Here is a 13,087-nt window from a genome sequence, read left to right on the forward strand (position 1 = left end):
CACACCGCCAAGGTTATAAAAGCCCAGGGAATATAAAACCATTATAGCAAATCTGTGTTATAATCTTTTCGTGTACTCACCATCTCGGATACCGAGTCATTCGTGGAGTGCTGGATGTGTGTATAGAATGAATTCAGGAAGGAAGTGCTTGTAAGTGGCTGGCCTGAAGTGAAGGGGAGGTCACTGCAGTGCCCAGTGATTGTGGACCCAAGGGAAACAGGCAGGCGGCAGGTGGAAAAAGGGAGGGGTCTGAGCGCCCGCGCGCCCGCCCGTCCCGCCCGTCCCGCCACAGAGTTTCCGGGCAACCCGGGAGTTGTCTCCGCTGGGAGGGGCGAGGCTGTCACTCTCCAGGCCGCAAGGAGAATTTGCCCGTGCGCTGCGCCTGGCTCCTCGCACTCCTTTGGGAACCACAGAGAAGTAGAACCTCGCGCCATGGGTGAGTACGCGCGCGGGCGCGCACCGGGGGCCTTCAGGCCCTGCCTGGGAAGCGCATCAAAGTCAAAGTACGTCGGCCACAGAGTGCATCTTCCCTGCCTCTGGACTTTGTGTGGGAACTAGGCAGTAGGGATGGGGTGGCACCTTGGAGGCGTGAGAGGGTGCAGCGAGTTCACAGTGGGCGAAGGAAGTGGGCGGCTGCGCCGGGGCGCCAGTTGGCGCGAGCGCCTCACGACCGAAGGCCGGGCATCCGCTCCCCCGGGCTGGGACGCGCGGTCTGAGGATTAGAGAAGACCTACAGACCAGAGTGGTCTCCGAGAGAGTCGCCGCCCCTGCTTGTTTCCGCGCTTTAACATGTCGCTCGAGCAGCAAGTGGACACGGGGTCCACAAAGGGAAACTTGGTAAATACACATACATACACAGCTTCCAGTCCATACTGGTTTGGAAGGTTGAGGGACCGGGTGAGATTTTTTTTTGGTGGGGATGGGGGTGGACGCAGGGAGAAGGGGTCACTTTCTGTCCCTCGGTACAGAAGGAGTGTGTCTATTTGTCGGCAATAGGCAAACACTGAAGTTGGGGCTTCTTTCTACCTCAGACCTAAGGCAGTGGCGTGGTTCAGAGGGTGTCCTGCGTGCGGTGTAAGTCTCCGGACCCACTGTAAGAGTTCAGCGGCCGCAGCTTGGAAGGAGTTCAGCCCCAGGAAGGCTACGGTTCGGGAAGGAGGAGTGTGCGGTGGTGGTTATAACGCTGGGGGAACCCGGGTGTGGAGTTGTGGATGCAGACGCTGCGCTAGGCGTGGGGCTGGTGAGAAAAGTTAGTCCTGAAGGGACGCGAACGAGCCGGGCGACCCGCCTTCCCCCTGTGCGGGACGCGGTTTGGTTTGTTCAGCGCAGCCGCGCGCAGCGTCTCCTGGCTGCTGAGGAGCGATCCGCCCCCAGCCGTCGGGGGTCGCCATTCAAACTCCCGGACACTGGTTTTTTCCGGTCCCTGGCCGGAGTGCGCCCCTCCCCCGTCGCTCCCTTGTCCTTTGTTGTTAGCGGTTCCCCCTTCTCTCCCCCGCAGCGTTAAGGAAGCCTTTGGGGCTGACGGGCTAGTGTTGAAATTCCTAAATTCCCACAGGCACAAGGGTTAGGGGATGCTTTGACTACTAATCGGTGGAGTTTATAGACTCTGGCCAACTGGGAAGAAAGGGAAAAAAGAGAAAGCTGAGAACATTTTTGCCTATGAATGTTAGCTCTGATCAAGACAGTCTCTTCGTGCTTGACCCTGGAAGAGCTGAGAAAGACCCATTTTTATGGCTTTTGAATAAAACAGTGTTGGAGATGATCTCTGTAATGGCCAGTCTTTAAATCTCTTCCAAAACTGGAGGGATGTTTTCAGGGTAAAAATGAAATAGGACTTCCCAAGTGTGGCATTGCATTATTATTTTTTTAAATTGGGCTGTGCTTGAGTATATGAACTGTTATTAGGATAACACAAGGAGGAAAAACTAAAATGGGAAGTGAAAATAATTAACTTCATGCAGTCTAGTCACTGAGTGATTGATGGAATCAAGAAAATATTTGGGTCCAAAATAGTAAAGTGTCTATAAAGAGTAACATGATTTACACTGCAACTTTAAGCTTGAATGGACTGGCTATCCAAGGGTAAGACACTCATGAATTCAGAGTTAATTATTTCTCTAACTTCAATTTTAGCACTCTAATGAAAATAATTGGTCTTGGATCTTGCTTCATTGCATCCGCATAAATTACTCATCCTAAATTTTTGGTAGGTGTCTGGCAGAGGGTAGGGATTAACATCTGAGTTAAGGGTAATCTTTAATTCATTCTACATACGTAAGAATTCTTTCCTGTCTGTGACATGACATATGTAAAACTTGTCAGTTTATGCAGAAATGGATTATATTTGCCCATTCCAATTGAGGTCACTAAAACTTATTGGCGTTAGTTGTCAGCTAGCATGGAAGAGAGAGGGATGGAGGAAGTAAGTGAGAAAGCCGAGGTCAGGAAACTCTAGAAGAAAAAGACTTGTCAGTGAGAGCCAGGACTGAGGCAGAGATGGAAGAACGGCAGAAATGTGGTCCAGATGAAAGTTAAGAGGAGCCAGTGAGTACAGGGACAAAATGTGGGAAAAAATACCCCCAGACATCAGAGGAAAAAATTTGGTAATTTAAGATTATATTTCTCCTTTTCATGTACTGGTGAAAGGCAGAACTTCATTACCTAGAACTTCTTTTATGTCGTGGTGGTAGGGATAGTAGGGGGTGCAGTATTAGAGTCCGGATTGCTAGGGGAAGAGCAAGAAACAGTGCTGAAGAATGCTGAACCCTGCCAGCAATATGAAATTAATCCTTTTCGTAATATCATGACAAGTGGCATTTATCATTTGGAGAAAGGAAGATGGTGCTGTAAGGGTAAATGTAACAATCAAATATTGTGTATCTCAGAAGAAATCTGTACTGTAGTGTTGTAAAAGAGTGATAACAATGCAGTTGGTTAATCATACAGTCTAAATAATTTATGCTCATAATATCCACAGTGCACAGACTAATTCCCCAAAATAAAGTCATTTGCCAAGTATGCAAACTGAGGTTTTAGCTATCTCTTAATTCCTACTTTTGTTAACTTCTCTTTCCTTGGTTATGTCTGTGGCTTGTGTAGATATGTAAAGGGTTTTACCTTTGCCCTCAAACTGTTGCCTGGAAAGGACACAACAAAATATTTCAAACCAAAAAATGTGGGGCTAACCTTTAGCCAAGAGTGTTTACATTTTAGCTGCAAGATTAACCTGTAAGCTCTCTAATTGTGGAATTTCAGGCTTCAGTGGAAAGATAGGTCAGGAATGTTTTTAATTTCTTCCCTAAACACATCACTTATCACTCTATTTGACTTCATGTATCATAATTATTTATTCTGAGACCATTTATCTTTGCTCAGTTTAAAAAAATATTGTAGGATTTTAGGTTGAAAACTTTGCAAAGTTACATAATAGGTGTGCCATTGAACTGAGTTTGGAGATACTGTGAAGGATTTGGGGAGAGTAAGGGGTCATTCGAATAGAAGGAGAGGCCCATTTTTAAAGCAACAAGGAGATAAGTCTTCGGAATAGCAAGACATGGAAATGCGTTGATGGAATGATACTAGATTTTGAAGAATTTTCAAAAGCGAATAGAGGAATTTGGAAAATACACAGTAGGAGTGAGAGAGTCATGGAGGTTTTTGAACAGGAAGGATTTATAATGAAGTTCATGCTTACGGAAAATACATTGAGCAGTGTTGTTTAAGACAAAGAATAGATTGGAAAAGTGCTCAAACCCTGAGGGTGGACTGGGAATGCCGGGCTGCTAGCCCCGGGCTGCTGGCCCAAGAAACACACCGACACTAGTACTTGGTAGAAAAAAGTGCCTCTCTATTTTTACTCCTCATATATATATATACCTTCTTCTCTAGGGGAGGGGGAGAAAGGGAGGGGTTTCCTGGGAGTAATTAACTTCACTGAAGCAGGGAAGAAACTAATCAGCTTTATTGAAACAGGGAGGAATTAATTATTTGAACAGGAACAAGGGTGGAGGTTCTATTCTGCTTGCTCTACAGAGGATGTTTTGGCCTAATATCCTGCTTGCTGTAGCCCTGCTTGCAGGCTTTTGCAACGCAACAGGCTGTCAGGTAGGCCAAGTTTAAGGCCCATAAGTCTGTGGCTCCTAACAGAAAAGTAGACCCAGTTGTCACAGTAATGCTGGAAAGGTGTGTGTTGAGGTTATTTGGTGAGAGTGGAAATGGAGAGCAAATATGGGTGAAAGCCATGCTTAGTGAAAAATCCACAAAATAATGTGATTGACCAGTAAGGAGGAGAATAAACAAATAAAAAATAATCTCTGGAGATTTGAAAATTTAAGACTAGAGTGTAATAAATTTTTTGGTAGAATTTCTACAGAGTAATCAGATGGTGGTTTATTTTCTGTTTGTTCTGCACAACAGATTCATTTCATTTTGTCATATTAACTAAGAAATGATGGATAGACAAATAAATACAGTGTTTAGATAGGTTGGTAGTATTTAATGAGAGTTTAATCAGAGCCCAGGAACAGAAAAAAGGGATTTGAGTGTTACCAACAAGTAGTGAGAAGTAAACCCACTTAATGAATTATGTCCTCGAGAGTGTAGGGAATATTGACTAGGAGACAGAGGGAAAGGATATCCCTATCAATAGTAGAGCCATTTTGTGCCTACGAATGTGACATAAATTGAGGTGCAAAGAGCCAACATTTGAAGTAGATGGTAATTCCTTATGAATTTGGGTGTGTCTTTTAAATCTGTTTTCTTATTTCCTCTTATTTGATGAGGGGGCTGGGTAAGATTCTATAAATTTATGTAGCTGAAATCTTGATTAACAATTAAAGGAAAACATGTGTGAAGAAGATAAGGTTGAACTGTTTCCATTAAGCAAATATTAAGCAAATGAAGGATATTTCATGATGTTAGACTGCTACATAATAATTTTAAGGATCATTGAACTCTAGTACATCATGTTTTCTTGAACATTAGGAAGCTCTGATAACACTCTGAACCTCAACAATGAGGCTCCAGGTATCTATAGCTGCATAACAACTATTTTCCAAACTAGTAGATTGAAAACATTTGTTATTTTTTCTCATGGTTTGTGGGCTAATTGACCACTGAGTAATTCGCATTTCAGGTTTCATGTCATTTTGGTCCTATGTTGGCTTGTGATTCAGGCCATCTCAAGACTTGTTTGACTCATAGAAAACTCATGTGTATGCATGGCAGTTGGTGCTGGCTGTAGCTGGAGTGTATTGGGGACTGTCTCCAAGTGGCTCCAGTTTTCACAAAAATGGCTGGCGTAATTAGAAATATGTGTAAGTCCAGACAACCACACTTAACTTTCACAACAAAACATGTGAGTCTGGAAATTCATGTGTATGTGGAAATTGTTGGTAGGATACTGAGATAAATGCTATTTAAAAGAGTTTCAAATAAAATCAACTTATAATTTGCTTTCATTTAAATCTGGAATTTCTGGTGTGGTTGCAAATCACTGTCCATTTTATTTAGAATTCAGTTTGTGTTGTAAGTTGGAAAGTAAAATTAAGCTAAATGCTTTGTAGGAATATATAGAAGCTTATTTTACTTGCAAGAAAATATTAATTTTTTAAAGATTTATTTATTTTTATTGGAAAATCAGATACACAGAGAGGAGGAGAGACAGAGAGGATGCTCCTCTGTCTACTGATTCACTCTCCAAGTGCCCACAACAGCCGGAACTGAGCTGATTTGAAACCAGGAGCCTGGAGCCTCTTCCAGGTCTCCTATGCAGGTATAGTGTCCCAAGGCTTTTGCCCATCCTTGACTGCTTTCCCAGGCCACAAGCAGGGAGCTGGATGGGAAGTGGGGCCATCAGGACACGAACTGGCGCCCCACAGGGATGTCGGTGCATGCAAGGCGAAAACTTTAGCTACTAGGCCACGCCGCTGGGCCCAAAGAAAATATTAATTGCATAAAATTTTGTAAGATGAGTAATTTGTTTTGGTACAGTGTCATTAAATTTGAACTATTATTTTTTGAAGAGATGTATCTAAATCAAATAGGTAAGATTTCCTCATGTGAATCTCATTTCATTGTTTGTGACTTGTGAAAAATAGTTTGTTAATGTGACTGCAGAAAATGTAGAACTTTTTCATACACAATTGACAATCACAAACATTTATGGTAAATTAAATCGATTGAGGTTCAAGCACAGAATTAGTGTCAACCTAGAAACAGAGACCTTTGGAAAAGCTTCATTTGTTACTGTTTTTCATGGTCTATTTTCATCTGCTTGATGAAAGGTTAAAGTCATGTTCTCAATGCTTGCTATATATAATATAGGAAGCAAAGAACACAATGAATGAAAGCTTGACCTGTTTAACCACTGTAACTGGAAAAAGTGTGAAGATTCTACAAGGTAGATTACTTATCTAACACGAACTCTAGCTTTTTACAATATTCCTGACCACTTATTCTAAGATATAAAAAAATGCTTCTGAACCATAATATTTGCAAAATGAATGCCTCTTGCTTTTCCTAAAAGTCTTGCTATTCTGGAAACTTAAGACCATACTAAATACTTTTTCTTGGGTCCTGACTCCCAAAACTCACTTTAGAATGCTTCGGGTGAGAATCGGGCTTGCAGTTTTTTATTTTATTTTATTTTATTTTAATTTTTCTTGGAAAGGCAGATATGCAGAGAGAAGGAGAGACAGAGAGGAAGATCTTCCATCCGATGATTCATTCCCCAAGTGACTACAATGGCTGGAGCTGAGCCAATCCAAACCAGGAGCCAGGAGCTCTTCCAGGTTTCCCACATGGGTGCAGGGTCCCAATGCATTGGGCCATCATCGCCTGCTTTCCCAGGCCAGGCAGGGAGCTGGATGGGAATTGGGCTGCTGGGACATGAACTGGCGCCCATATGGGATCCTGGCGCATGCAAGGCGAGGACTTTAATTACTACGCTATTGTGCTGGGCCCTGGCTTGCAGTTTTTGATGTAGAATGCAGTTCATTTTGAGACAGAAAGTTTGGGCATGCTTTCAGAAATAGTTCCTCATTGATGCTTCTCTGTTTCATCAGGGTAAGTCAGTTGCTCATCACAATTATTATTCCTTTATTTTTTTTTTTTTTGCCTCTAATGTATTATCTTACATTTCTATTTCTATCCCAATTCAAAATGTGTTACAGAAGCACATTTAAAAAAAGATCTATTTATTTTTGTTGGAAAGACAGATTAGATATACAGAGAGGAGAGACAAGAGAGCGAGAATCTTCCATCTGCTGGTTCACTCTCCCAATGGGTGCAAAGGAAGGAGCTGAGCTGATCGGAAGTGAGGAGCCTGGAGCTTCTTCTGGGTCTCCCATGGGGGTGCAGGGTCCCAAGGTTTGAGCTGTCCTCTGACGCTTTCCCAGGACATAAGCAGGGAGCTGATTGGAAAGTGGAGCAGCTAGGTCATGAACTGGCACCAATATGGGATACTGATGATAGCTAGGTGAGGATTTAGCCACTGAGCCAGTGAGCCAGGCGCTATGGTCACAATTTCTTCTACACCAATCACTCAGTCTTATGAGGGTGATGTTTTCTCTAGACTACTGACATTCCTTCCCTGAAAAATACTAATTACTTCTAGTCTCCTGATACTGCATATTATTTCTGCTTTGTGCCTCCCAAGTCTGCACCTCTTTGCTTGGATGTCATTTCTCTCCACCTGGCTGTTCCCTCTCTCCACCTGGCTGTCCCTGTAGTTTAACAGTCTAATAAACTGAAGCATCCGTTTTGGATTTAACAAATTCTTTCCACCTTCCTTAACATCCCTGGGAATATAAATTATTTAAGTTTTATACATTGGAGGAGCATGTATTAGAGTTGTGAATACAGCGCAATGCATTCAATACAGTACCTATACAGTGGTAAACACTGTGTTGAATAAAAGTCCGTCTTTCCTGTGGACATACTGTAGTTCTCTCTACAGGTATCCACGTCCTCCCTGAATTATAGTCATTTGTGAATATTTTCCTTGTTATTTGAGTATTTTTTCCAGTTTGTAAAGGCAGTAACTCACAGACACTTGGCCAAGGCTGAAAAAAACCCTATTACCATTAAGCCAACTGTTTAGTATCGCCTGGATTTCTAACCTGGAAATCACAAAAATACAAAAATTGAATCTCTTTTACAGTACACTTAGTATTAATGATGGAAGAGAGGAGATGTAAAAAAGTCTAATCAGCGCACATATTTATAACAGGATCGATTAGATATGGTTGTGGGAGGGATTCATCCTTGCACTAATGGCCCATATGAAAAGGAAAACATGAAGGCAAGAAAAAGACCTAAAAGGATCAACCGCAAATAGAGATATGAGATACATAGTACATTTTAAGAGACTCAGTGACAGTTTTAACAAACAAGTAACCCTCAGTGGTCAGTGGCACAGGGAAAATGGAAAGTAACAGCATTTACTTACTTGAAAAGTTCCTGTCCCCCATTGTAATCAGACTACAGAAATTGTGCCACCTTTAATAAAAGGGCGGACGTATATGTCTACTATCTGAGAGCTGATACCAAGGACCAGAGAAAGTAGGATATCTAAAATAAGAAAGGAAGAACAGGAGGCGAAGGGAGAGAAGAAGGGAATTTGGATCCAAGGTCAAGGGGAGATTTCTGTCAGATGAGAACAATTGCAATTATCCCCTCATATTCAGAGGAGAATGAATTAAAGGAGAAACATAGCTGAAACTGTCATGCAATGGTAGAATCCCTGAGCAATTCACTGCAAAATGATCCAGTAACATAAACATATTTGTTATTATCTAAATGTGTTTCAGAAAGTAAAAAGCATTTTGCTTGTAAAAATGTTTGATGTCACGTTTGATGTTGATTATTGATATGTCTAGTAAGAATTTTGTAGTTTTCCTGGTGGCAATGTTGATTTTCCACATTTTATTTATAGAAGATATTTATATTTTTAATAATAGAAATCCGAAGATAAATATATCACCTGTGTTCAAACTATTGAAATGAACCAGCAGTGCTGAAGAATGTTATGTGATTGTCTCTAGACTGAACGCCAGGAGGGAGTCTTCCGCATCCAAATAGTTTGGATAGTACTTGTTGATCTGTATTGGTGTTCTGCTCAGGTGGAAATTAAGGAATTAGATTAAGTCAACACAAAGATTCCATTTATCCTTAAATATCTTTTAATCAATTATCCAACCAAATTAAACCCTATTCTTCATGAGATGATAAGAGGATGCTTCACTATAAAGGTTCTGAAAGCCTCACACAGATAATATCCTTGTGAATAATTCCTCTGGGATTTCAACCTCAGTTTCTAATACAGAAGACTCTTAAAACTTCAATGAGAAGGTTTTTGAAAGTTTTCTTTCTTCAGGTCCTTAGGGTTTTTTTTTTTAAGACTTATTTATTTTTATTGGAAAGTCAGATATACAGAGAGAAAGAGATACAGAGAAAAAGATCTCCCTTCACTGGTTCACCGCCCCCCCAAGTGACCACAGTGGCTGGGACTGAGCTGATCCAAAGCTAGGAGCCAGGAGCCCTGAGTCTCTTCTAGGACTCCCATCTGGGTATAGGATCGCACGGCTTTGGCCATCCTTCACTGCTGTCTGAGGCCACAAGCAGGGAGCTGGATGGGAAGTGGAGCAACAGGGACACAAACTGGTATCCACACAGGATCCTGGCAGATGCAAGGCAAGGATTTAGCCATGAGGTTATCACACCTAATCTTTGTTCGTTTGTTTATTTATTTATTTATTTATTTTTAAGTTCATTCCTCGTGACCTGCTGCTGAAGCAAAAATAAGCAAAAAAAAAAAAACAAAATAAAAAACCCAAAGCATTAGGTATTGAAGAACTATTAAGGACTTAGAGGTGTGTATAAGAAGTGATAAAATACAAGTGATGGCATATACTTTTTGGGCTTAATATTTTGTGTTTGTTTTTTATTAAAGAAAAACACAAGTAGGTACAAAAAGTGTTGAAATGGAGTAATAAATTTAAACAGTTTCTTCCTTTTTCAAACCCTTTGCTGCTCTTTTACCTCATTTAAATGAAGTAAAAAATTTTTTTTTCCATTCCTTCAGTACCTTAAAGTTCACAACCTTATGTGTAGGCTTCCATATTTCTGGACCTCTCTGAAAATTAGTCGTTCAGTATCCCCTTTCATGCTTTCTTTGTCTTTGAAAGTGTAAATGATGAATTTTTGAACCAGTCTATTACCTGTGAGACTGAAACAGTCATTCATTCTCTTCTATGTTCTCTGTCAAGAAGGAATCCAAAACAAATTACTGAGCCTTTTCAAATTAATATGGAATGTGCAGATGAATTTATAGATACAGTTGTGTATCAGAAGACAAAGCTTTGTTTTCTCGATTTCTGCAAGGACTACAGAACTGAGGTACAAGTAACCATTTGCTCTCTTCAAGTTGAGCCAAATGCTTTCTTTTTCACTGTCTTTCTCCCTCCCTTTCTGGGGTTGTAGCTTACTGTTTGTTTATGGGCTCTGTAGTATAGGAAAACATCTTGTCTTTTGACATTGACAACAAATCGGAGTAATGAGCCTGCCCATCACGCTACATTGGGTATAATCTTCGCCTGTTAAGCTCTTGGCTGGTTTCGCTGCACTTTGCTGTCCTGAAAGTTTGAGAAATCTGTCTGCTTTGTTGGTTGCTGTTTGCCTATTCTTATTAACACTTGCCAAATCTTTTGTCATGGATCTTTAGACTCATGACAGCTTCTAGGTCAAATTTTTAGTTTTGATCACTGCATCTTTAGAAGCAAAACTAAGGACTGAAATAGCCAGTTCCTTTTCAGTGATTGTAATAGATGCTGATTAGCTGCATGCTGGTTGTTGAAGTCATAGCAACAAGTCTTACTTGGTATCCTTTAGGCATCTCAATGAATTTTTTCTAGTCATTGAAAACATAAATACAGAAAGTTTCATCTCTTTGAGAAAATGAATATGTCCATTCATTGGAGAACAACTGCATAGAGTTAATTAAGCAGTTTTTTCTTACGTTCATTTTTTGAGCAAGCGAACTAGAAAATATTTGCTACTGCTTTCTTCCTTTTCTTCTTTCAATTTTAACAGTTAAGCTTTCAGTGGACTTAATCTTTTTAAGTTTAAGATGATTAATTGCTAAGATGTTGGGTGCTATTGCTTAGGTAACCAGGCTAAACAAACTGAGAAATTGAAGCATTCTGTTGCAATAAATGCTTATCTAAAATTTATTTTCAGCAACACTCAGGACATATTGTAGTCATCAGAGATCACTGAAGTTGTTTTATTTTTCTAGAAATTGGCAGATTTGGGAGAATATTTTTGTATTAAAATATTAGTATAATTGATTTTCTCTTCTTATGTCTCAGAATTACCAACAATTCTACATAAACACTCTTTTGATGACATAAATTTATAAAAGTCCAACTTTCACGATCATTCTAAGAGAGAAAAAGGTTATATTATTTCACTATTAGAATCAGTTGAACAAAAACTTAATTCATTAACTTCATATTTAAAAAGATTTACTTATTTATTTGGAAATCAGAGCTACAGAGGGAGGAGACAGAAAACTTCAATCTGCTGGTTCACTGTTCAAATGGCTAACAGGCCTGGTCTGAGCCAGGCTGATGCCAGGGGCCAGCAACTGGAAGCTTCATCTGAGACTCCCACCTGAGTGGCAGAACATCCAAAAACTGTGTCATGAACTTACCAAAAAAGTTAATTTGTGTACATTTGCTTAACAGTCAGTAAATTAAAAGCTGGTATTATGGCAAAGAGAGTAAAACTGCCACATTTGATTCTGGCTTCTCATATGGGGGTAAGTTCATGTCCTGGGCTGTTCCACTTCCCATCCAGCTTCCTGCTAATAGCTTGGGAAAAATATTAAAGGATGACACAAGAGTTTGGATACCCAGGTAGCATACCAGATTAAGCTCCTGGCTTTCAGCCTTGTCCTGTTTCAGCCCTGTGTCCATCTGGGGAGTAAACAGCAGATGAAAAATTCTCTGTTTCTTTCTCTCCCCCTCTCACTGCCTCTCCACCTCTATCTTTAATTCTCCCTTTCAAATAAACAAATAGATCCTTTTTTTACACATTTATTTATTTGTGTTGGAATGGACAGAGTTACAGAGTTACAGAAAGAGGACAGACAGATCTTGTATCCACTGGTTCACTCTGGCTACCATGGCCAGAGCTGGGCTGATCTGAAGCTAGCCACATGGGTGCAGGGGCCTGAGGACTTAAGCCATTCTCCATCGCCTTCCCACATGCATTGGCAGGGAGTGTAATTGGAAGTGGACCAGCCAGGACTTGAACTGTTAGCCACATGGGTTTTTGGCACCACAGGTAAAGATCTAGCCTTATGTGCCACGGCACCACCACCGCACCAGCCCCAGTAGTTTTTTTTTGTTTGTTTGTTTGTTTGTAGTGAGAGTTGCCTAAGACTCTGTCAATCCATTACCAAGCAATTTTAAACTCACTGTTAGCTAGAGGGAGCACTTAGTCTTAAATATTGCCAATACAAAGATAATTAAAAGATGGTCCCTGGTATAGTAATAAAACAATAGAAGTCATTTGATGAGCCAGGTGCTGAGGTAGACATTCATATAGTGTTAAAATTTCCTCAAAATATCAGGAAAGGACCCAGGGCCTTGTTAATGATGACCCTTGACACATAAAGGTGACTTTTTTACTTGGGATGACAGTAAAGTCATTGAGGCCCACGAATACCATAGTTCAGCTTCATCCATGGCTTCCGTTACTCTCAGTCAACTCGCAACATCATGTCTCAGTGATTGTCTTCTGTTGAAACATGTTGCCAGAGCATCTGAAATAGCTCAGCCCTATGTCAAAGTGCCTACATTGGCTGCTTTGTTTATCCCATCATATAGGCTGTGTGTTCATAAGAGGGTGAGTATACTATGTATACGAGTGAAGCATTTTTAAGAGAGATAAAAAGAGCATATTCAGATATTTTTATGGTACATTGTTGCAATCTATTTTAAAGATTTTTCTAAAGGTTTATTTCATTTTTATTTGAAAGGCAGAGTTGTAGAGAGAAGGGGCATAGAAAGAGAAACATCTT

The 13,087-nt window shown here is 40.6% G+C and overlaps 1 protein-coding gene across 1 annotated transcript in view; it reads left to right on the plus strand.

The window, feature by feature from the left end:
• Positions 1-363: 363 nt before the first annotated feature.
• The window catches only part of GPM6A (glycoprotein M6A), a 242,002-nt gene continuing 229,278 nt past the window's right edge, over positions 364-13,087 (plus strand). The window contains exon 1 of the mRNA XM_012931424.2: positions 364-436. Coding sequence (XP_012786878.1) covers positions 433-436 — 4 coding nt within the window. The 5' untranslated portion in view covers positions 364-432. The remainder of the gene's footprint in view (positions 437-13,087) is intronic.

The sequence above is a fragment of the Ochotona princeps genome, chromosome 11 (assembly GCF_030435755.1).
Source record: "Ochotona princeps isolate mOchPri1 chromosome 11, mOchPri1.hap1, whole genome shotgun sequence".
Lineage (NCBI taxonomy): Eukaryota > Metazoa > Chordata > Mammalia > Lagomorpha > Ochotonidae > Ochotona > Ochotona princeps.